Here is a 26565-nt window from a genome sequence, read left to right on the forward strand (position 1 = left end):
CTCATAGTGCTAAAAAAGACTATAGATGAGAGTGACATACTCTTGCAAGAAGCATGAGAATGAAAGCTGTGAGGTGCTGTGGAGGAGGTAAGAGATTTGTTGAAGATGGAGATGGAGGCACTGTGAGACACTTTGGAAGAGGTAAAGGCCGGGGGGGAAAGGGCATGCCCCTGTGAGAAGCACAAGAAGAGGCAGTGCAAGAACATGAGTTGCAAGGTATTGAGGAGAAGGTAAGAGAGTTGTTGAAGACTGAGAGAGTTGCTGTGAAGCATTGGTGAAGCATTGCAGAGAATGTAAAGGATGTAGCAGAGGAGACACTGTGGAGTGGTGAGAAAGCTGCCATCAACTTGGTTGAGAAGCAGGGGGAGAATGAGGAGGTAGAGGTGGTGCCAGAGGTACCAACCCTTTCTCCATTGAAATCCCACCCAGTTGTAGTCAAGTAAAGACACAGCAACTGTGGGTTCCTCCAAGAGAAGTGCAGCCCCTTCCCAGGTTGTGGCGCACTCCATGTTCTGCCCCTATACCCAGGAAAAGCTGATGGATTTGGTATCCTAGTTTTGGCAGAAACTTCAGAGTCCATATCAGCCTGGCTCCTGCACTTTTGAGATGTAGGGGTGAATAGTATCCTCCTGTCTGAATCAGAGATGGGAAAGTTGGCTTCCCTGATTTGCAAAATGCATACCAGACCCCAGGGAATCATTCCCTTCTTGAATGGCTGAGTGCTGCTCCTCACACTGCATGCCCCAGTCAGGGTGACTTACCGCCTTCCCCCGCTAGATGGAAGACGTATGCTGAGCTCCAACAGACATTATGGAAGTTGGGCATGAAAATTGCTCTTTATGACCCAGTAAATTACGACCTGGACCAGGAGCTGTTTACTTTGGGGATGAGGGATACAGTGCTACAAATGGCTCCCTCATCTCTCTTTGGGCCCTTAGTGGCCATTCTTACTACTCACTTAGGGAAACCCATTAACAAGGTTACCCTTACTGTGGTAGATTTGGGAGAGACTAAAACAATGCAGGCACAGAATGGGGTGTGGCTCACTACTGAGAGGAAGAGCTTAAGGGGCCCTGTGAAGGTCACCAGGACCGAGATGTGAGTTGACTTGATAGGGATAAGAGCAGACAAAGAAAAACTGGATGGTAAGTCATATAGAATCTTACTGGCCCTGTGGCAACAATTGAAGCTAGAGCAGTGGTTTTTTGCCACTGAGGACCAAGAAACAGAAGCCAGAGACAAAGTCACAAGTCCAGCCTGTGTGCCTGCAAGACTTCCTACTAGAGAGTGAGCGGGCCTCACCTGGACCTGCATAGGAAGATAATTGGGCAATATGGTTTGACTAAGGGGAGGGTGGAGGTACCCACCCTGAGGGACAGGTGGGGATTGGAGGCCACATGTTGAAATATCAATTCATTGGTCCCCAGTGAATATACAATGTGTCCTGGCTCTGGCAGACACAGGTGCTGAATGCTCACTGATTTATGGCAACCCTGAGCAGTTTCCCAGGACTCTGCTGTTATAGACGGATACAGGGGTAAGGCTATCAGAGTGAAACAAGCCCAAAACCCATTGCAAATAGAGCATCTACCCCCAAAAGAATATACCCTGTATGATGTTATGCTTCTGATTCTCTTACAGACAACTGTAACACTATTACAAGAGTTTTGAGGTGTTCTGGCTATTGGAAAGTGTTTATCCTGCACTTGGCGCAAATTCTGAAGCTCTTACACCATTTGGTGCAAAGGGGCATCGGGTGGGACTGGGATGAGACATGTACATTTGCTCTCCTGCAAAATGGGCCATCAAGCACTTGCAGGCCTTAAGTGTGATAGGCTCATCAAGACCCTGTGAGTTGGATGGCCACATGACCAAAGACAGTTACGGCTGGTGTGTCTCTGGCAGCAGCTTGAACAAACTTGCCAACTATTGGATTCTGGGCACAGCTCTAGTAAGGAGCACAGAATACAGCACATCTTCACAGAGAAACAATTAGCTGCCATGAACCATGCCTTGCTCCTACAGAGTCCAACACCAGAATGGCCCTGATACAGGTTAGAACCACCTATCCCATCATGGGGTTAGTATGAGACTGGACCCAAAAGCCATGGAGTGGCATGGCACAGACACCTAAACTGGCCAAGTGGGGTGCATACCTATAGCAGTGTAGTGCCCTTTCTACTAGCCCCTTGAGTGAAGAACTCCAATGCTTATTGGGGCCAGTGACTTATACCAGAGAAAGGCAGAAGAATTTGCTTTATAGCCATTAGTAACAGAGAGCCCTTATTGGGAGGGGAAAACCCCTATACTGAAGATACACAATACACAGATGGCTCCATCCATGGGCAGCCCCAAAATAGCTATAGCTTTCCATCCTAGGACTGAGACAATATGGATGGAAGATGGTGAGGGGAGGAGCAGCCAATGGGCAGAGCTCTCGTGATCACCCAGGTGCCCTCCTCACTAGTTGTTTGCACTGACGGCTGGGTAGTCTCTCAAGGCTTGACTCTATGGCTACTGACATGGTACCATGCCAGCTGATTGGTTGGTCACAGACCCCTTTGGTAACAAGAGTTGTGGCTACATTTATGGGCCTCTGATCAGACTGAAACAGTTATATCATGTGACAGGCCATTTGCCACTGGCATCTCCAGGAAAAGAAATAGTAAGTGTTGGCAAGGATCTGGAAGAAAAAAAGGCAACCCTCCTACACTGTTGGTGGGAACGTAAATTGGCTCAGCCAATATGGAAAGCTATGAAGGTTTCTCAAAAAACTAAAGATAGAAGTAACATACAATCCAGCAGTTCTACTTCCGGGAATTTACCCAGAGAAAATAAAGCCACTAATCTGAAAAGATACATGCACTCCTAGTTTATTGCCACATTATTTACAATAAAGAAGAAGTGATACATATACACAATGGAATATTATTCAGCCATAAAGAGAATAAAATCTTGCAATTTGCAACAACATGGTGGACCTGGAGGATATTATGCTAAGTGAAGTCAGGCAGAGAAAGACAAATACAATATGATTTCACTTATATGTGGAATCTTAAACATACACAAATGAACAAAACAGAAATTGACTCATAGACACAGAGATTGGTGGTTTGCATGGGGAAGGTGGAACAGCAATGGGTGAAGCAGGTGAAGGGGACAAAATCCCAATCATAATATAAATTAATCATGGGGATGAAAGTACAGCATACAGAATATAGTCAATAATATTGTAGTATCTTCACGTGTTGACAGATAGTAACTACACTTATGGGTGAACACATTAAATAATGTAGAAAACTGTCCAATCACTACATGGTATACTTGAAACTGATATATTATATATCAATTAAACTTCAATAAAAATAAAATAAGACTGTTAAAAAATGAAACCATAAAAACCTCTTTAATTTCTCTCCACTGATTTTTAGTGGAAAAATAAGGACTTTAGGATTTCCCTACCAGTTAAATCACCTCAGGAAAATAATTTCATCTCTTTGAGTGTGGTTTCTCCCATCTATAGAACAGAAATAATAAAATCTGGCTGAAATGGTGCTGTTAGGAATCATTATAATAATCTGCTTAAAGGGTCCAGGATAGTGCCAGACACCTGGTACTTAAAATGCCTTAACTCCAGGTAACAAGTATAAGCAATTATCAGCTATTGTCTTAAGATCAGTTACTGTTTTCAAACGAAAAGACTAGGGCATAAGAGAACTATCTCCCTTAGTTCACATTTTGCCTAGGGCTTATCCCGAGTTTATGTCACTTAATAATTTATAGAACCTTGTGTTCTACAATTTAAAGACTTACAGATGCTCACAATGGACACCATGATTTCTTACCAGTACCTGAATTTTGATACACTTTCGTTTGCAAAAATTTTGTTTATACAATCACAACCTTAATATATTGATAGTTGTTGTGACAGACTTAAAAAATTGTTGAATCTCAACCTAAAGCAATTTTGATATACTATATATACAATTTGAAATATATAGTTTTCTCTAAAGTAAGTACAGCAAAAACTCAACACCTATGAACTTTAATAGTGAGTGTTACTAGTTTTATAACCATGGGCAAGTCAATAACATTTCTAGATCTGTTTCTTCATTTTTATTGAGTAGAGCTTGGACTATATGACTTCCAACATCTTTGCCTACTTAAAACTATATTGCTGGGATAGCATACAATGAATTATTTGAATTCTTTTTGAGTGCTATGAATTAAACAATCTTAGATATTTCAAAGCATCTTGGATATTTAAGATAATTTTGTAACTATCATTAAAATACATCCGTATTTTATCATAGCACACTATTATAAATTTATGGGGATTATTTGGGATAATTTGGTTCAGCAGAGAATTCAGAGCTCTCTAAAGAAAGAATTGACTGGATCCACTGATACCAATTTCATAGTATCTTAAGGATACCATTGTTTTAAAGTAAATGTCAATGGAAGAGGCCAAAGAGAGGCATGGGTTGGATAATTATATTAATTATTACCTTAAAAGTCTTTTTTAAGTAGGCACAAAGACTTGATTTTTCTAGTTTATCTTACCAGGAATATTTACTTTAGAATATTCAGTTTCATTCTATTTTAGAAGGTGTTACTAGTTTTATAACACCCATACAAAATGCATTGCTGAATATAATGCTATAGAATAAAAATAAAGTCATATTATAGCTGGACTTCTCAACAGCCCAAATTTTATTTTGGATTGTAAAGCTTGGAAACAAAAGAGAATATAGGTAAGTAGGATTAATTTGTGTAAGTCTGTGTGCAGATGTGCTCATGTGGGTTTTATTGCCAAAATTTTAAAAAGAATAATGAATGATAGACAATTTAATTCTTCATGTGCCTCATTGATAGTTTTCTCTCTCAAAGGGCGTAGTTCTTTGCCTACTTGCCTAATTCATGTCTGTGTGTTTGTGTGTATGAATCCATACAAAAATGCATTGCTGAATATAATGCTATAGAATTCACAACAGAATATTTATACTTAATGGTACCCTTAATTCTTTAAGAATAAAATCAAGGAAAATGAACATGTATATTAGTAAACAAAAAAAACCTCTTGTACTTTTATATATATATACACATTTGTGTGCACATATAAAGGCACAAATACATATATATATGCATACGTAGACACATCTAAAAATATTTTAAGAGAAACTTGTCAAAATCACAGTAGTTGAGAACACTCACAAAATCTATAAACCTCTAGATGATACCCAGAACAATTTTTTTTAGAAATGGAAAAATAATTATAAAATATATTGTGTTAATAAATCAGAAAAGGCGCTTGAAATAATCTCATAAAATGTTATAGCTTAAATAATGCCCTTCATCAGTATTCTTTGTTTAACATTTTATGTTTATTGATAAATGAAGATGCATTTAAATAATTTAAAGAAAACATTAGCTGCAAGCAAGGAATTAATAATTGATAGGACTGGAAGGACTCTTTTCACTTGGGAAATAGATAATATTAGCTTAATGTGGAGCTCTAGGAACAGAGGAAACGTAATGGATCAGCCTCCTTTAAACGGATGATGGTTATTGTGGCCTAAAAGTTGCTACAAAGGCAAAAGCAGGACAGCTCAGCGAGTGCAATATATTTCACTCATAGGAGCTGACAGTGCAAACTGTGGTCTGATGTGCCAGTTGTATGTGTGGTAGAAGACCTAATGATCATGACATATACTAGGGAGATGAAAACTAAATAAATTAATTAATTAATGCAAGTTAACCGTAATTGGAAGATGGAGAGAAAAACCCTTTGAACATACCAAGATGATAAAAATAAAGATATTTTAGATTTCACTTTTCTCCTTCTTTGTGCTTGAGAACATAGGCCAGTTACAATGAGACCACCTTGTTTGACAAGAAACACCCATCATGAGGTTTGCATTAGTCTTGCTGCAGTTCAGGCAGTGGCTCCAGCTGCACACGTGGCAAAGCCAACACCTTTGGGGAGTCATGGAAGATGAATGTCCCCAGATAGAAGAGACACACATGTTGGCTATTTTCATCCCACCTGTATTTGTCCTTCTCCAAATATTAGAGAGAATTGAGTCATACACATCTGGGAGTTCCAGAGGTCATTAATTTTGTCCTGCCTTCTCCATCCCCTCCTTCAGTCCCCCTTCCTAGGCGAGACAATTATTCTTGAGAGTGCCTGGGGAAATTTCAAATTACTCCTTGCTAAATTCATCTTTGCCATCAGGACAGACTCTAATTTCTAATCTGGCATAATTTAAATATACATCTTTAATCGCTATGTTTTAACCTGTCTTGTTCAAAAAGAACCTCTAAATTCTAATACCTATTTCATAAGTCATCCCTCAAATTGGTCACTTTTGCCTTACAATGCTAATTTCCAAAAGAAAACATTGCATATTTGGAATTAGATTCAGAAAAATGACTTCTTTGCTAAAATTTTAGCCACTTACAAAGTCTACTGATTCTGCAGCCTACCTTTTTATGCTGATGTGGAATTCTAAATTCTTATATATGCTCAACTCTAAGGAAACACTACATAATTTCCTTTGGTTAAATATTACAGATCAACATCCTTCTCCTCTGACTCCTGCCTTCAGAAAGAATTCACAAAAGACAGCTTATAAGAAAAGGAAGGCAAAATAAATTTCTTTTCCCCAAAATACTGATTTTGTCCCCAGGTAGGCAAAACAGACAGGAGGAGTGAGCTGCCCGAAGGCAAAACAACCAAGATAAGGCTCATGATGCTTCAGAGCTCCAGACTTGTTGGCACACACAAATACAGATTAGGTATTGCCATATAGTCAACTTTCCAGAGAAACCAGAAATGTGATTTTTATTTTGTGTGTGGCATCACACAGCTTGAAATGTCAGACCACATTCAAGCACACAAACCTTGCTTGAATTGGCCCATGCTGTGGAGACCAAATAAATGTGTCTACATGACCATAGGTTGTGGAAGTTAGTCCAGCCAGAAACTCTGGGTGCATCCTGAGCTCCCTTCCTGCCTTCCCACGAAGGCATGAAATCACTTCTACCAGGAAGTCTCTCATTTGTGCAGACTAAAATCTATTATCATTTTAATCACTCCTTCACTTTGTAAGACAGTCTTCACATAGTCTGCAGGTACCATACTATTTAGAACTTTACATTTTCAAAGTTATTCTTAAAATTTACTTTTTAACTCACCATGAAGAATGGGCACTTAATATATAAAGTACAGAAATTACCCACAATTCCACCATCGCAGAGCAACCACTGTTATCAGCTGAGCGTATTGCCTTCTCTTTCATTTCCCTATGCATAGAAATTTTATATTATATAGTAACTGAAATCATAATATGTATTTAGTTCTGTTGAGACATTATTTTTAACTTGTTATGAGCTCCCTTGCACAGACAAGAAGTACCTTTAAAGAAGGAATTATTTGCATAGCTTTAAAAATATTTTTCTCATAAGGCCTAGATTTGATATCTTAATTGTCTTTGTTTAAGATAAACGTTTTATGCTAGCCAACAAGGAAGCAAATGAGAATTGATGTAGGTGACTGAAGGCATGTTATGAATGACCAGCTGACAGATGTACAAGGAAAATTTCAAAATCAGTTAGGAAATTGCTTTTAATCAGCACCAAGCCTCCATTCTGTGTTTTCCAATTTCTTAAGAATATGTTTGTTAATTCACTTTTTTTCATCCATATTCATTCATTTACTTAGCTTTATTTTTATTTTCCATTTCACTTTTGGTGTTTTAGGCATATGTGCTGTCAATAGAGAGATAAAGGGATACAATTCCAATCTTTTACCAAATTTTTTAGGAAATGTAAAACTAAAATCCCATAAAAGTGCCAGGACAGAACACCACAGAGGCTTGAAAATCTTAAGCACAAACATGAATGGAAGCCTAAATGCCTAAGTGGGACACAGTACATTAATAGTTTCCTCATGATTCCCACTTCATACATTGTCCACTGAGGGTATCTGAACAGTTCCTGGCCATCTTTGTATATAATTCATTATTTCCACATGATATTCTGTTTGATTTTGTAACTTGTTTTGTACTCTTTTTTGCTTGTCTTATCTGGGTTGAATTTTATTCTTTTTTCCTTTGATATATTTTAATTTGTAAAAATAATTTTATAATTTGTCCTCTGTAGTTATTAGTTCTGAAATTTACTACTCACCTCTTGATCACATATTCATTATCTCAAGCATTAAAAAGCATTTATAAGTGCCAGTTTATGTTACTACACACACCTTGTAGATTATCCACAGTCTCTGTGTTCAAAGAGGCTGTGTTTAGGTAATACAGACGCTAAATGGTACTGAGTCTAAGGTTGACACCTTTAGACGTTGGAATTCCCAAACCAGTCTTAAGAACATTGTAAAATACAGAACCAAACCACCAATTTTTATTGTTACCCAGCATATTTGACTTTCCTGCCGAGTTAAGTGCCTTAGCCTACACTGGTAGGAAAGGGGAGTGCATGTATTCCAACTGGACCAGACAGAGCCGACAGCTTGAAAGTCTGTGCCTAGGAGCCTGATAACTGAGTATCAAGATTGGCATCTATCTAAACTGAAGTGGCCTAAGAGTAGAAGCCTGTCTTAATCTGTTCCACCTGTTATTCCAAAATACCCCAGTCAGGTGGCTTTTAAACAACACGAATTTATTTCTCACAGTTCTGGTGGCTGTAACTCTAAAATCAGGGTGCCAGCATCTTTGTGTCCTCGTGAAAGGCCTCTTCCCGGCTGCAGACTGCCAGCTTCTCGACATCTCTCTGGGCCCTCCCATGTTGGAAAAGGGATTAGGTTGTTCTATGGGATCTATTTTAAGAGAGCTAATGAGTCATGATGGCTCCACCCTCATGATCTAAGCACCTCCCACAAGCCCACTTCCTAGTACTATCATACTAGACATTAGGATTTCAACATATGCTTCAGGAGAAAAGAGAAACATAAATATGCAGACTACAGTAGAGCCAGAGCAGAGGGACAAGATCAAGTCTAAGGGAGGAAGCTAGATGGCCAGATCAGACAAGGTAGCATGTTGGATTCTGTAGGAGGAGCAAAGGCCTGCACATTCCAGGACCCAGACACAATTCTGATTGCTGAGTATTACCTCCAATGTTGTTTTTATTTCCACTTTCAGAGCTTTCTATCTCATGTCATGAAAAGCACAATCTGGTTTCTGGTTCTACAATGTCCCACTATCAACCATCCAATAAAATTATGATATCCAATATTGTCTGCAGAAATACATTACAGAAACCAAGACATTCATTGTACCTACTTAATTTATGAACCGGCCATAGCATTTTACAAGAACTATAGTTATAATTTGTTGTAAGAGCTTCTATCAATACTTAAGAAGTTAGAACTTTAAATAGCTTAAGTTAAATATTGAACAAATTTCAGTTATTAATCAAGAATAGATTAAAAATTAACACAAACATTTAAATGGTCAATTAATTTATGACAAAGGAGCCAAGAATATACAATGCAGAAAGGACACTCTCTTCAATAAATGGTGTTGGGAAAACTGGACAGCTATATAAAAAAGAATGAAACTGGATCACTGTTCCACACCATACACAAAACTCAAGTCAAAATGGATTAAAAACTTGAATGTAAGTCCTGAGACCATAAAACTCCAAGAAGAAAACAGCTAGTAAGCTCCTTGATTCAAATGTTCTGAATAATTTTTTTAATCTAACACTAGAAACAAAAGCAACAAAAGCAAAATCAGACAAGTGGGACTACTTTAAACTAAAAAGCTTTGCAGCAAAGGAAATCAGCAACAAATGAAAAGGCAACCAACTGTATGGGAGAAAATAGATTCTAATCATATCTGATAAGGTGTTAACATCTAAAATAGCTAAAGAACTCATACAACTCAATAGCAGAAAATAACCCAAATAAAAAATGAGCAGACAATCTCAATAGACATTTTTCAAAAGAAGAAATACAGATAGCCAAAGACTTGAAAAGATACTCATCATCATCAAAACATCAGGGAAATATAAATCAAAACCACCATTAAATATTGCCTCACAGGCATCACATAAAAAATATGAAACATCAAAGGAACCTGGTTCAAACAAAAATCTTACAAACACCAGAAAAAGGGCCAAATGAAACTGAACTCACCAATCTTCCTGAAAGAGAGTTCAAAATAAAAATCATAAACTAGCTCATGGAGATACATAAAAATATTCAAGAACTCAAGGATGAATTTAGGATGGACATTCAATCATTAAGAAATTCCCCCCATATCTGAAATGAAACATACAGTGGAGGGATTTAAAAGCACATTAGATGTAGTAGAAGAGAAGGTAAATGGAATAGAAATTAGAGAAGAGAAATACAAAGAAGCTGAGGCACAGAGAGAGAAAAGGATCTTGAAAAATGAAAGAATATTGAGAGAACTGCATGACCAATTCAAACAAAACAATATTCTCATTATAGGGATACCAGAGGAAGAAGAGAGAAAAAAGGGGTAGGAAGTGTCTTTGAGGAGGTAATTGCTGACAACTTCACCAATCTGGGGAAGGAGATAGTCTCTCAGGCCATGGAGGTGTACAGATCTCTCAACAAAAGGGACCCAAGGAAGACATATAATAATTAAATTGGCAAAGATCAAGGATAAGGACAGACTTTTAAAAGCAGCTAGAGAGAGAAAACAGACCACATATTAAAGGAAAACTCATCAGGCTATCATCAGACTTCTCAACAGAAACCTTACAGGCCAGAAGGGAGTGACATGATATCTTTAATGCAGTGAAGCAGAAGGGGCTCAAACCAAGAACACTCTACCCGGCAAGATTATCATTTAAATTTGAAGGAGGGATTAAACAATTTTCCGATAAGCAACAGCTGAGAGAATTTACCTCCCACAAACCACCTTTACAGTACATTTTGGAGGGACTGCAATAGACAGAAGTGTTCCTAAGACTAAATAGCTGTCATCAGGGAAAATAAAACCAAAGTAAAGAAAGTAGAACAATTAATTACTAAGTAGATACAAAGTCAAATCAATGACCCCCAAAATCAATCAAGCGATAGACAAAGAGTACAGAATATGATACTTAATATCTAAAGAATGGAGGAAGAAGAAAAGGGAGGGTAAAAAAAAAACCTTTAGATTGTGTTTGTAATAGCATACTAAGTAAGTTAAATTACACTGTTATGTAAGGGAATTACCCTTGAAATTTTGGTAACCACGAATCTAAAGCCCGTAATGGCAATAAGTACATACCTATTATTAATCACCTAAAATGTAAATGTTTTGAAGGCACCAATCAAAAGACATAGAGTTACTTAGTGGACAAAATAGAAGACCCATCTTTGTGCTGCCTACAAGAGATTCACTTCAAACCCAAAGACATACACAGACTGAAAGGAAAGGAAAGGAAAAAGATATTTCATGCAAAGAATAGGGATGAAAAAGCAGGAGTTGCAGTACTTATATCAGACAAAATAGACTTCAAAACAAACAAAGTAACAAGAGACAAAGAAGGACATTCCATAATGATAAAGGGGTTAGTCCAACAAGAGGATATAACTATTATAAAAACCTATGCACCCAATACAGGAACACCTACATATGTGAAACAAATAGTAACAGAATTAAAGCGAGAAATAGAATGCAATGCATTCATTTTAGGAGACTTCAACACACCACTCACTCCAAAGGACAGATTAACTAGACAGAAAATAAGTAAGGACACAGAGGCACTGAACAACGTGTTAGAACAGATGGACCTAACAGACATCTACAGAATACTACATCCAAAAGCAACAGGATAAACATTCTTCTCAAGTACACATGGAACATTTTCAAAAAGAGATCACACACTAGGCCACACAAAGTGACTAAGTAAATTCAAAAAGATTGAAATTGTACCAACCAGCTTCTCAGACCGCAAAGGTATAAAACCAGAAATAAATTACACAAAAAAATGATAAAGCCCACAAACACATGGAGGTTTAATAACATGCTCCTAAATAATCAATGGATCAATGGCCAAATAAAAACAGATCAAACAGTGTGTGGAGACAAATGACAACAATAATTCAACACCACAATATCTGTGGGATGCAGCAAAGGCTGTGCTAAGAAGTATATTGCAATAAAGGTCTACCTCAAGAAAGAAGAACAATCCTATATGAACAGTCTAAATTCACAATTAACAAAACTAGAAAAAGAACAAATGAAGTGCAAAGTCAGTAGAAGGAGGGGCATAAGATTAGAGCAGAAATAAATATAATCAAGAAGAATAAAATAATAGAAAGAATCAATGAAAGCAGGAGCTGGTTCTTCGAGAAAATGAACAAAATAGATAAACCCCTAGCCAGACTTTTCAAGAAAAAAAAAAAAAAAGAGAGTCTACACACATAAACAGAATCAGAAATGAGAAAGGAAAAATCACCATAGACACCACAAAGATAAAAAGAATTATTAAAGAATACTATGAAAAACTATATGCTAACAAACTGGGTAACCTAGAAGAAATGGACAACTTTCTAGAAAAATACAACCTTCCAAGACTGACCCAGGAAGAAACAGAAAATCTAAACAGACCAATTACCAGCAATAAAGTTGAATCAGTAATCAAAAAACTACCCAAGAACAAAACTCCGAGACCAGATGGATTCACCATGGAATTTTATCAGACATTTAGAGAAGACATAATACCCATTCTCTTCAAAGTTTTTCAAAAAATAGAACAGGACAGAATACTTCCAAACTCATTCTATAAAGCCACCATCACTCTAATACGAAAACCAGGCAAAGACACCACAAAAAAGGAAAACTACAGACCAATATCCCTGATGAACATAGATGCAAAAACACTCAACAAAATATTAGCAAACTGAATTCAAAAATACATCAAGGATCATACACCCAAAAAAGCAAATAACCCTATTGAAAAAAATGGGTGGAGAATATGAAGACACTTCTCCAAAGAAGAAATTCAGATGGCCTATAGGCACAAGAAAAGATGTTCCACATCTGTAATTATCAGGGAAATGCAAATTAAAACCACAATGATATATCACCTCATACCAGGTACGATGGCCAACATAGAAAAGACTAGGGACAATAAATGCTGGCGAGGATGCAGAGAAAGGGGAACCCTCCAACACTGCTGGTGGGAATGTAAACTAGTTCTACTATTGTGGAAAGCAATATGGAGGTTTCTCAAAAAACTAAAAATAGAAATACCATTTGACCCGGGAATCCCAATCCTAGGAATTTAACCAAAGAAAACAACTCCTCAGATTCAAAGAAATGTGCACCCCTATGTTTATCACAGCACTATTTACAACAGCCAAGATATGGAAGCAACCTAAGTGTCCATCAGTAGATGAATGGATAAGAAGATCTGGTACATATACACAATGGAATACTATTCAGCCATAAGAAAGAAACAAATCCTACCATTTGAACAACATGGATGGAGCTAGATGGTATTATGCTCAGTGAAATAAGCCAAGCAGAGAAAGACAAATACCAAATGATTTCCCTCATTTGTGGAGTTTAACAATGAAGCAAAACTGAAGGAACAAAATAGCAGCATTCACAGACTCCAAGAAGGGACTATTGGTTATCCAAAGGAGGGGAGGGAGAGGGCATGTGGGGAGGGAGGGAGACAAGGATTGTGGGGTATCATGATTGGTGCACATGGTGTGTGTGGGATCACAGGGAAGACAGTGTAGCTCAGAGAAGGCAAATAGGGACTCTTTGGCATTTTACTCCACTGATGAACAGTGACTGCAATGGGGTATGGAGGGGGGACTTGATAATAAGGGTGAATGTAATAACCACATTGTTTTCTTGTGAAACCTTCATAAGAGTATATCAATATTAGCTTAATAAAAAAAATTCATTCTAAAAAAAAAGTATTGCCTCACACCTGTTAGAATGGCTATTATCAAAAAGACAAGAAATGACAAGTGTTGGTGAGGATGTGGAGAACAGGGAACCCTTGTGCACTGTTTGTGGGAATGTGAACTGGTGCAGCCACTGGAAAATGGTATGGAATTTCCTCAAAAATTTAAAAATAGAATTATGGTATGATCCAGCTGTTCAACTTCTGGTTATACAAAGAAAGTAAAGACACAAACTCAAAAAGATAATATGCAACACCATCTCCACTGCAGCTTATTCACAATAGCCAAGATATGAAAACAGCCTAAGTGTCTATAGATGGGTAAATGGATAAAGAAAATGTGACACACACACACACACACACACACACACACACACACAGAGGAATACTATTCAGCCACAAAAAGGAAGGGCATTTTGCCATTTTAAACAACATGGGTGAACCTTGAGGGCATTATGCTAAGTAAATTAAGTTGGACAGAGACACACAAGTACTGTACGATCTCACCTACATGTGGAATCTTAAAACCACCCCCAAGTTTACAGAAACAGAGAACAGACTGATGGTTACCAGAGGCAGGTGTTGGGGAGGGATGAAATGAATGAAGGGGGTTTAACAGTAGAAACTTATAGTTATAAAATAAGTCATGGGGATGTAATACACAGACTGGTGATTATAATTAATAATACTGTGTTAAATATTTCAAAGTTGCTAAGAGAGTAGATCTTAAATGTTCTCATCATAAGAAAAAAAATTTATAACTATGCATGGTGACGGATGTTAAACTGACTTACTGTGGTGACTATTTTGTAATATATACAAATATATTGAACCATTATATCATATACCTGAAACCAATGTTACATGTCACTTATATTTCATTTTTAAAAAAGAGAATATTAAGCCCTCTTAAAGTACCATGAATGATGGACAGTAAATAAATAACCTCTAATTTCCTGTCACCTCCAAACTTACTGATGAGAAAAAAATATATGTATATGAGACAAGTGAAAAACAATACAAGATAACAAGAAATTGCATCATTAAGGTCCAATACCTCTTTCTACTCATTGGAATGGCTTCTGTTACAGAGAAATTTGGTGCAGGAAACAAACAAAACTCCCATTTTAGTTTGGCCACAGTAAACATGCAAGCAAGTCCAAATTGTAAAAATATTCTAACCTCAGCCCTTTACTTCTAGAAGCCTTCAAATTGATAGAATGTGGCCTATTCAACATTTAATGAAATTCACATTTCTGAGATTCTCCAGCATGATTTTCTGCCTTTGCCTGATAGGTCATATCAGACACATCAGGTGAATTAACTACTGTGGGCAAAGAGAGGAGAAAGAGGAAGGATAATATACTAAAACCAAAATCAGAATTCAAAGTGATACCAGAAATAACTGATGGAACCCAGGGACCCTTGGAGTTAAATCTCCTGGAGACATAAAGATTCCTCATATTGTACAAAGGATGGGCTAAGGTATCAGGGGTCTCCTGGGTTGGAAATTTCATGTCACTCAAACTACTGCTCACAGTTGCTCGCCAGCCCTTCTGTCTATGTTACATCCTAGACACATGCATAACGTGGGGCTTTTGGAATTGCAGTAGCAGAAAGCAATGTTTTTCCCAGCCACTATAGCTCCTCTCAGCACAACAGTGAGCTAGGTGAGCCGGCAATGACAGTAGACACATACGTCTGGGATTTTATTTTTTTAAACTATGTGTACTGCTTTTAATATCCTGAGTACAGCTGTTTAGAAAGTGATGCCGCTAGACAGAAGAGGACCGCAATGAGAAGCAGCCTGGCTAACAGGGCCAGGAGCAGCACGTTCTTCTTGTTCTTGCCAGCTCGCAGGGATAGAACATATGGTCACTTAACAAAGGTGAGTTACCAACAAACAAGCGGGGATCCCAGCCAAATGGTTCCCAGCCAGATTTCTTCCTTTAAATTCTTTTATGCTCTCTGTCCATTATTCCTTGTCTCTTGTTTTAGATTACATTTTTTTAAATTGGGGGTGGGAATATGTTAGGAAATATATTTGCAACCAGGAAAATAACTCAAATAAATTATCGGAGTGACACCCTGCCCACAGTTTATAGACAATGAAGAACTAGTTGCTCTAACTAAAAAAAATGTTATAACCGACACTAACTGGCAGACCTGATCTCAATTTTGGTTCTAACACTCGGTAGTTAGGTAGTCTCATGCAAATCAAGGGATTTTATTTTACCCAAGGATCTTCAGCTATAAAATGAATAAGCACCATCTTAATGTTTGCTCTAAGGAGGTGAAATAACTGATGCGGCTGCATCAGCATTACACCTGCAGCTGGCACGTAGCAGGTGCTCCAAAAGGAGTAAGTCTTAGTGATGTTAACCTTCAAATGGCATTTCTTTGCTTTCTGGTGACAATACAGAGCAGGAAATAAATTTGCCTGTAATTAAGAGGCCTGAAAATGAAAGCAAGTCATAGTTTCCTCAGCTCTAAGCTGGTGAGAGGGCCCCCGTTGGGCCTCCCCAGCGCAGGTGTGAGGACGGCCCCCACCCCAGCTCCTGGTTAAGAAGTAGACCACACTCACCTTGGTGGGAGCCCAGTTGATGCAGACTTTGCCGCTGGGGTCCATGTCCATCCGCAGCACCCCTTCCACGGGAGAGGTGGGAGAGGCAGAGGAGAAGGGACCACTGACCGGTGAGGTAGGAGAGGCAGAGAAGGGCACACTGTGTAAGGGTTTTAAGATGCCACTAACAAACCAACTCTCTACATCTGGGAACCTGCGTGGCTCCGCTTCCAGCTGCCTTTGCTTATCATTTTCTCCACCTTTGCTTTATTTAGAATCTGTGCCTATATCACTGTTTTCCAACTCTCTTCACACATATTTGAAGATGTTGCTATTGTAAAGCTGAGGATTAAACATCTTCACAAAAAAGGAAAAGGATTACACTGTGTGTTTGTGTGTGTTCGTCTGAAACAACATTTGTTCTTTGTAGAAAGGTTGAACAAGGCCAAAAACGTCCTTAGAGGGCACTGCTGTACCCTGCAGGTTCCCGGAGTCAGGTGCCTCCTCCCCCCACCCCCACCCCTCCTCATGCCCCTTGTTAACAAAAGGTAACAACTTGAAGGAAATTCACATATAATAACTATAGTAAAAATAAACATTGCACAAAACAATAAAAAACAAGACTGCTGGCACATTCACCCCTATTTCTCCCACCCCTATTTCTCCCACCCCTATTTCTCCCACCCCTCACCCCTGCCCTCCCTCTCCTCTCACTTTCCAACAGTGTTTCTCACTCAGTGCCTGGAACCATGACCACCTTTGGTAGCCAAAGGAGACTTCAAATGGGTGAGCTGGGTCAGGTGTGGGGGCAGGACCCCGGTAGGATGGGCTGAGGGGTGAGGTGTCGGAATTGAGGGGCTAATCTAACCAAGCAACACCCAGGCACCAAGAGTTACATAATGATTACACAAAATAATTATACAAAAAGACCAAGTTCAATTCTTGTTTCATAGGAGTATGTAGAAAACAGATGTAAGTATCACACCAAGGCTTCTGAAAGGTAACGTTTTATGCAAGCATGAATGTGTCATGTAGGCATGAGAAAAAGGCTAAAACCACAAGAACTCGGTTACAGTTTGTGAAAAATCATGGAATGGAGAACCTTGCTATGAAGAATTTCACAATACTGTTGCTTTTCATCTTCTCTGATCATATTATAGTCTATGTAGGCAAAATCCTGGAAAAGAAAAGGATATTTACTGATGGTATTAAAGGTTGCTACCAACGATGTGCACACACACACACACACACACATACATACACATGCACACACATGCACACACATACACTATAAGGTAAATATAAAAAATGGTGAAAAGTCAGGATGAAGGAAAGTTAGAGTAGGGAAAAAAAAAAGACAAAACCAAAAGTGAAATTAAATTATGGAATGCACTTAGTAAAGTTTTCTGCACAGGTCTGGGAGACCACAGGTTTTATCCTGAGCTTGCAAGATAATGGAGTAAGGCTGCTAGATTTTAGCTGCTTAGAGTCATTCTCACCTCTCACATGGTTGGTATCATAAGAGTTTGTTTTTATATTGGAAGCTCCAAAGCAAATATCACTACCTTCCCAATACTGAATACAGAATTTCTGTTCATTTGGTTGAAATCTTCATGATGCTTAGCTAAAAATAGTCTGTATCCATAGAAAAGTGAGCCTACATTTAGGCTGGGATGCATGTTCAGAGGCTTGTCAGAGGCAGAAGGGAGACACGGGAGAGAACCGAGCCTAGACAACTGGAGAAACAACCCCCATTTGCTGCTCAGCTGCCGCCTCTCCTGCCCTCGGGAGTGCTGCCCAGCGTGGCCAGCATTTGTCAGTCAGTTCTTCCATTTCTGGGGGTAACTTAGTTCAGCTTCTCAAGTCTACTTATCTACTGGGCAATGGGCCTAGTCAAAAAATACATAAGTAGATATGGAAGATGATGATAAAGTCAACACTCTAAAAAGAAGAAAAAACTGGCAGTTCTGTATAAAAGAGTTAGAAGTTAGATAAAAAAACATGTTTGAGAATGCTCCCTTGCTTGACAAAATGACTGCTGAGAGCACTGCCGAAAGATGCATTAGTAGTACGGAGCTTTAAGGTTTTTAAAAATGTCTTCCTTTACAGTGCTCAGAAAACTTTTCCAGGAAAGAATCACAAACAGCAGACAAGAATTAATGGTTAACATGGGAGTTCTTGGAGTATAGGCTGATGAAGTTCTCCTAAAGTAAGAAAATTCTTTGAAAACTTATATTTTGTCTTAAAAGTTCATGCAAAACCCCTAACACTGTTGTGTTTGTGTTAATAAAAGAGCCAAATTCAAAACAATGTCAACTATCCTATAAACTCATATAATGACACTGATGCTCTAAGAAAATGCAATGTTTTCATCCTGGGGTTTCAAGGACCTGTCAGCTCTCCTAAGTACCTTCCAGGAGTATGTGTTGCCCATTTGAGACACAGGCAACTGCATAAATTCTTCCAAAACTCATAATAGCTTTTATGTGGAAGATGATGAAGGGCTATTCTCATTTTCCTTTAGCAAATATAGAAACTTAGGTTTAAGGAAATGAAACGCTTAACACCCACTACCAGATAGTGATGACTCTGGTCCTAAAATCCAGGTCCTTCAATTTCATGACTTTTTCTCATGTGGAACCTTCAAATTCAGCTTCTATGAACCTTTAGTTCATACTTTCTGTGAATGCCATTATAACTGTATGTAATCTTCTAAATCTTGGTGATGAGAGTTATCCAAACAGGGACAATTTTCTTCATGCTGATTAATTTTCAAATTGTTTGTGTTTGTCTCTGATAGATGATAGCCAACATACAGTATGTTAGGGATTTGGTGGGCTGTGAAGTCCTGCTTTGGCATATATTGGCTGTCTGATTTTGTTCACAAATCCATAAGCAAAGGAATAATCTCTCTCTTTTGTGTTCCAGTGGCTATGTTATAGATTGTTGACAACAGGGGATGAAAATTGGCCCTGCTCTCTCAGATGACTGGTATTAAATGGAACAGTCTTTAAGAGATGCCAATTCTTCCTAACTGATGGTGGTCTTTTGAAAGAGGTTTTCCCAAATGTGCTTGCCTCCTGAAAGAGTAGCGGTTGGGGGCAGTCCACAACCCTTTCCAATAGGGAAGATGGATTAGTTTCAACTGATTCTGTGTAAAAACCTTGGTTCTGGTCCAGCTGGCAAGGGCATAAAGCAAAGTAATACTTGAAAGGAAAATGAAAGACAAGAAAAAGATAAATATTGTATCTAGTATCCTCCTTGGTTACTTGGGACTCTAGCTGTCTTTTGAATTAAAAAAAAACATCTTTTTGGGGCCAAGAGAAAAAATTCCATAGTATCTCAGTGGAAAATTCCATTTAACAATGGTTTGGGATGTTTATGGTGGTATTCATTTTTTTTTCTTTTCAAAACCTTTATTTGAATCATATTAATTAGTTTTGTGTAAGAGTCCCAGAATCTACATGGAATCATATGTGAGACACATAAAAGCATTAATTAAAATGGAAAATGTGAAGCATAGTTCATTTCTTGAAAAAATTGCTACTTAATGTATAAGCTATATTAACCACCATAACATCTATGGTGGTGAAAGTCTAGAGAAAAAGTTGTTAGTAAGTAAATATATATATTTATATATAAGTATAATAAACAAAATGTTGAACTGACATTATAAAATAGAGCCTTTTTATAGTTTCAAGGGAGCAGAAGATCAAAGAATAGCTTACAGTATCAAAACATTTTAGTTACATTTTCTTCGTAAGAATACCCTTGATAATTAAATGAGATCGGAGACTATAGTTCCTAATTTATAACTATCAGAAGACAGAAAGGTTTCATGACTTGTTCAAATCAGCCATCATAGATTTATCAAAAGTAATGCTAAAATAGGCTTCTTCATCCAGTACTAAGAATTTTAGAATTTGGTGGAACTCAAAAACGTTAGAAAACTGTAAGGACACTGATGCTAAAAGAAAAAAATAGTTCAAATGTATCAGTTTTCTTCTCAATGATTAGCCTGCCCCTAGTTATTCAGGACTGAAATTTTCAAAAGCATTTTCATATGTTAAATAACTCATCCAAGCTACTTAATCCTACCAAAAGTGCTTCTTAGAAAACAGGACCCTAGAAAATACCCTTTCCCATTTTTAAATTGCTCTTCATAATTCATTGTAAATTGAGTTATTAACAACTTTCCCATAGTGAGCTCTACTCAGAAGGCACCTAGCTGGGAGGGCAGCCACCTCACCCACAGATGTTGGGCAAAGAGACTTACTGTTGGGTGAGAGCTACATGAAGGAATTTAGAGGACATGGACCTTTTTTGAACACATAACATGGCAGTTAGATAACATTTCTGGGCAGGACTTAGAATCTGGGATAGACACATAATTTCTATATATATCTATACCCTCTCTACCCAGTTTTAAAAACTTGGGACTTTCCAGAAGTTACAGTGTCATATATTATAGTACTATAGCACTGTATAGTATAATAGGAACAGCATACTGAGGATAATGGGGAAACAGTTGAGCAACCAGTCCAGCATAGGCACTGACTGACCGGTTACAGCAAACGCCAGCTGGAGAAGGAGCCAGGAGGCCCCTTGCTAGTCCAAGCTTCAACCTGTCAATATGTGAGAGGTCTAAGAGTCCTAAGGGGAAATAGCTATGAGTCTAAGAGTCTTAAGGGAAAGTGGCTATGAGGAGATAGGGCAAAGCAGGGGCTGTTTAGTAAATATATAAAAATATTTCAATATTTTAGCTATTAGCTATATCAGTTCATACCACTGAATGTCAGCCCTGGTATTATGTAGTAATATTATTGAGAGATTGATTCCATTTTTAACTTGGTGAATCTGGAATCTAATTTTAAGTTTTCCATGGGAAAATGCAATCTGAGTTCTATTTGCTATTTACAAATTTTATTTTACCATGTACAAATGACTTCTAAAACACAAACTGCTTTTATATTGGACACCATCTGTAATGGTGATATTATATAATATTACCATCTGCAGTATTCACAAATGATACATTTTGGAAAATAATATTAATATTTCTCAAGCTCTTCACCAAGCCAAATGGAACTGAGTGTTTACAAAGCCTTTTAAATGTAACTTCTGCTTCTTAAGCTTTAAAAATGAAGCCTATACATAGCTATTTCAAATTCCAGAGTTCATTCTAACTTATGGAATCCTCTTTAGATAATTAAGGGAAGTATATGGCTATGGAAAAGAAGGCCCAGCCAGACACAAAAGATGTCAGCAAAGGGCTTTGAGAGATTGGCCACATTCTCCTACTTCATTGAGGACCACATGTCCAATGTTTAACAACAGGCATTGCATGGAACTGCATTGTCTACCACAGTAGCCACTAGCCACATATGGGGATTTAAATTAAATTTAAATTAGATAAAATTAAATCAACTTAAAAATTTAGTTCCTTAGCCACATTTCAAGTATTCAATAGCAACATATGGCTGGTGTTTACATATTGGACAGTGAAGATACAGTTCTATTTCAGTGCATAAAATTAAATTGGACAGTTCTGGTCCAGAAGTGTATTACGTCTTTTAAAAAAATTTTCTCTCAATAAAAGTAAAAACAGTTCATCTTTTTCTGTCTCCAGAGGAGAGAAAAACAGGTTGGCTTATCAAAAATTATTTTCAGGTCTCTAAAAATGATTATTGTCATGTTTTTCACTTGTATGCTTTTAACAAAGCAATTCCACAAAAGGACCACTATGGATCCTTTTATTCCAACACACGATGTTTCTTCAAATTCAAAATTTTCTGTTTTTTTATATTATAAATTTAGAACTGCCTTGTAATTCTGTAATATAGATTTAATGTTGATATGTCATATTGTGGCTCTAGAAATTTCCCTTAGATGATTTTCTATTAAAAATAATAAGACACTATGTTTTTAATCACCACTCTGCCAAGAAAAAAAAAAGATTTGTCTTGATTCCTGTTAGCGGTAATTCAAGTGTTACTTTGAATCAAATCTAATATTCAGGTAATATTCTTATGCTGCCCAAATCCAGACTCATCAAGCGAAGGGCTTCTGTGTTAAATTCAATTTTTCCTCTACTGTACTCAAGAGAATTGGTTTTGTATGGGTAAACACCTGTAACATTCTCATAGACATCAATTTGAATGCTGAATATAATTTGTGCCTCAGTGATTTTTGACGAAGACTTGAGCATGCTATACCAACCAGATGAAAATTATGGGAAAAATTCTACCCTCCCCCGCTGTTTGATCTACATGATGCCAGGTTCAGGTAGGATCAATTGCTTCATTGGATTGACTGATCCGTTTGGCGGTATCTCTCCATCTGCAGAGAGATATAATTTGGAAACTAGCTATATCTTAGTTTGGCCAGGCAATATAAGTGACAATAGATTCCCCCTTTGTAGTGATTTTATGAGTGCTCTCTGGTTCTATCACCTGTCATAGAAGAAGATACCTCTCAAGGAAAAGTTTGCAGAGTGTTAATTCAATCCTTGTGCCCTTAGACCCCAGCAGACAGGACTACAGATGAGGGTGTGTTTTTATAGTTTCACCCTTGGCGCTGAAGGGGGTTGTGCTGGTGCTGGGCTTGAGAACGCTACTGAAAGGATGTTTGCGTCAAGCTGGCTGGCATTTGGTGTGCTTGCATTGTATTGATACAGTATTTGCATTGGCATCATGACTGCTAGCCTTCTCGTTTTTTAAATGTTGACACTGAGTGCAAATGTTTGTTTATTTTTCCTTGTTAGAAGAAAAGAATAAAAACGTCTTGATATTTAATCTACAGGATTGTTTTTTGCCAGTATAAATTCCTTTAGCTAATTTTCCTTTAAAAATATTTTAGTTTTAATTTTAAAAAGTTATTGTTCTTCACCTGTTCAAAATAAAGAGGGTGAGGTGACAGAATTTATATCAACTTTACCAACTCAATTTCTGGACTATAACTAGACTAGGTGATCCAAGCTTTTCTGTTTAGTTTTGTTCGGTTACTTTATTTGTGACTTAAAAAAAAATCTATCATCTCCAAAGCCATTTCTGAATTGCCAGAAAATGTTTATTTTAATCCTTCAGATTTCTTCTCAAGCCAAAGATCAAATCCAGCCACCCTGATCCTGAAACACATCCATCACAGGTCTCAGCAAGTCTTTTCCAGTATAATTGTGTTTATAGACAGTGGGGAAGACAACTATTTAATCATATTTTTCCCATGTTTTGAAAAGCAAATGAATTTAGCCTGTGAGACTACAAGGGATAAACCACAGCCCATACACGTATCAACAAATCAGCCACCAAATTCTGATCTCTGCTGCTACAATGCTCATTTGTGAATCTATTTTCCATTTTTGCATCATCTTTTTTCCTGGACCAGTGTAATGACCTCCTAGATAGTTCTCCCTGACTAGGTTCCTGTATTCATACACCTTTGAGATTCATGTGTAAAATATATTTCTATTGCAACATGAGTTCCTGTATAAAACACTTAGAGATTGTGTATTGTGCAAATCTCTCAGTCTTGAGGTCACATTCAAAGTTCCCCATGGTCTGGCCTCAAAAAGCTGCTCCTGGGTCCTTAAGGGCATGACCAGCTTTCATCCAGCTTACCTGGAATACAGTTCATGCTCAGGAAAATTTGTTGAAATTTCGTACACTACCTATATTGTTGATTGAAGAAAATCCCATTCCCACACTCATATCTTTACAGTGTTCCTCTTACCTAAAATGCCTTCTTCCATCTCCTCTTTGCATCTTCCAACCCACTCCTGTAAGCCCCACCTCAAATGTTTCTGTTTCTAGGCATATTCTCTCTTTTGAAGAGTGAATTTGCCCTCTTCTCTGAAGTTCCTTTTAGAATATTTATGTCACATGTTACATTCTGCATGATGTTGTACCTATTTGTCAGTTTGTCTTAATTACCCTATTAGATTGTAAATTCCTTTGGGAAATGGTATTATAATCCTTTTTATTTAGGCACCATAATGCCTAATATAATAGTATTAATCAGGCAATAAACAAACACTGTCCCATTTTGAGACTAGTCATGTAAGAGGCTCATTATGTAACAGATAACCTAGTAAAATCAAATCAATGAAAAGAAATTCTATTTTGTAGACTTAGATAGTGCCCTTCAAATGTTTATATTCTTTCATATTACAATATTACAATTCCTTAAAACCCTTTATGAAACCATTAAACAAATATTAAATTAACCAAAATAACAAATAGTTATCCATATAAAATACATTAAACCCAACTTAAGAAAATATCTAGATCCAATTAATTCTTTCAATACAAATAACGATCTTCTTTCATTATTAATTGTTCCATGTTGGAAAGAGATGGCCTTCTTGTCATCACTCTTAGAGTCAGGGTCTAATCTACCTCCTTGTCCTCTTCTTTTTTTTTTTTTTAATTTTTTTGGTCCTCTTCTTGAGTTATACTCTGTAAGTGAGCAGTGCTGGGTCTTTCAGGAGATCCCTGGGTTTACTTAACAGCTAACAGCTATAGGGCATGGAGTATATATTTTTTACTCCATTAACATGCAAATCTGTGGCTTCTCTTTTACCTCAGTCTCTGGCTATTTCTTCTTACAATTGAACAACTCATGGGTTGTTAAACTTACTCTTAAGAAGAATTAATTTCCAGAGAGCGCATTTGGAAGGCAGGTCATTACAGGGAGCAAACTCCCCTTCTTCCATGATGTTTACCCATTTTCCACTTCACACCAAATATATAAGCCCATGAGTGATTGTGTAGCATGCACACTTACTGTTAGGAACTCAGGTGCTGCAGAAAGATGGAATAAGATTCAAATACTGACCCTGCCACATCCTGGCTACAGAAACTTATGACACATTATTTAATTTCACAGAGCACCACAAGTGGGGCAAAGACTATCTGAGGTAATATGTGTAAAACACTTAGCTCTGAGTAGGTTTTCAATAAATAGTAATGATTGTTATTATAAGTACAAAGTTGGGTTTGCTGCAAGGAGGCATGAACGTTCCAGATTAGGAACCATAAAGGAGAGAGGTTGAGGATCAGAATATGAATAAGTATTGGAAGGATCTAGTCTGACTTGAAAAAAGAACCATGTCGAGATGGAAAGAATTAAATAAATAAAGGGACAACTCAGAATATCAGGCTAGGAAATTTGTACTTGTTTCAACAAGTAAGTGGTACATGCTATAGGTCCCTAAAGAGGGTGGCAGACAGTATGAAAAGTCATATGTTGGAAGTAGCATTCTGAGAGCAGCATTCAGGAGAGTTCAACATAGAGAGAGACTGAGGCTAGGAGCTCTTAGAAATGTGGTAATAATTCAGTTGGGTGGCAAGAGCATTGACCTTGGGAAAAGAGAGAGGGGGCGGGTATTGAAGTGGCACCGACAAGGTAGAACCAAAAGACCTGAAAACTTCTGGAATATGGAGAAGGATACGGACAGGTCAAATAAGACTTTTAGAGAATGGTGACTACATAAATAGAAATTGGAAAATTGGGAAATGGCATTATTTTTGCAATGAGATACACCTTAGTCTATTTGGAATACTGTAATTGAATACAATAGACTAAGTGGCTTATAAAGAATAAAAATTTATTTCTCACAGTTCTGGAGGTTAGGAAGACCACAGCAAGGCACCAGCAGATTTTGGTGTCTGTGAGAGCTGCTTTGGGTCACAGACGGCCATCTTCTTGCAGTGTCTTATGAATTTGGGGGAAACACCGATATTCAGTATATAGCAAGATACTGAGTTCAATTTTAGACAATATCAATTTAAGTTACAATGAGAAAATGGATATAATGAATATTGCTTAGGTATGAAATAGAGAAATCTCTAGCCAGAGTTGGGTTTTGGGTCGCTCCAAAAGCAACAAGTATTGCGAGATGAGTACCAACAACTAGCTTTGCTTACTCCAAAACTCTTATTCAGATCTGCTTTTACTTTTGAACCTTCCTAAACCATAATATAGGAAGTAGTTTTGCTAAAACCCCTCTCCAAAAGTACTTATCATCACATTTACTAATTCATTTATAGTTACTCTAGCACAGTAATGGGGAACAAAAGTAACATTTCCCATATTCCCAGAGT

At 37.5% G+C, this 26565-nt stretch overlaps 1 protein-coding gene across 1 annotated transcript in view; it reads left to right on the forward strand.

The window, feature by feature from the left end:
- Positions 1-823: 823 nt before the first annotated feature.
- The window catches only part of LOC108389251 (TBC1 domain family member 7-like), a 47064-nt gene continuing 21322 nt past the window's right edge, over positions 824-26565 (forward strand). The window contains exon 1 of the mRNA XM_017647788.3: positions 824-1098. Coding sequence (XP_017503277.1) covers positions 824-1098 — 275 coding nt within the window. The remainder of the gene's footprint in view (positions 1099-26565) is intronic.

This window comes from Manis javanica, chromosome 8, assembly GCF_040802235.1.
Source record: "Manis javanica isolate MJ-LG chromosome 8, MJ_LKY, whole genome shotgun sequence".
Lineage (NCBI taxonomy): Eukaryota > Metazoa > Chordata > Mammalia > Pholidota > Manidae > Manis > Manis javanica.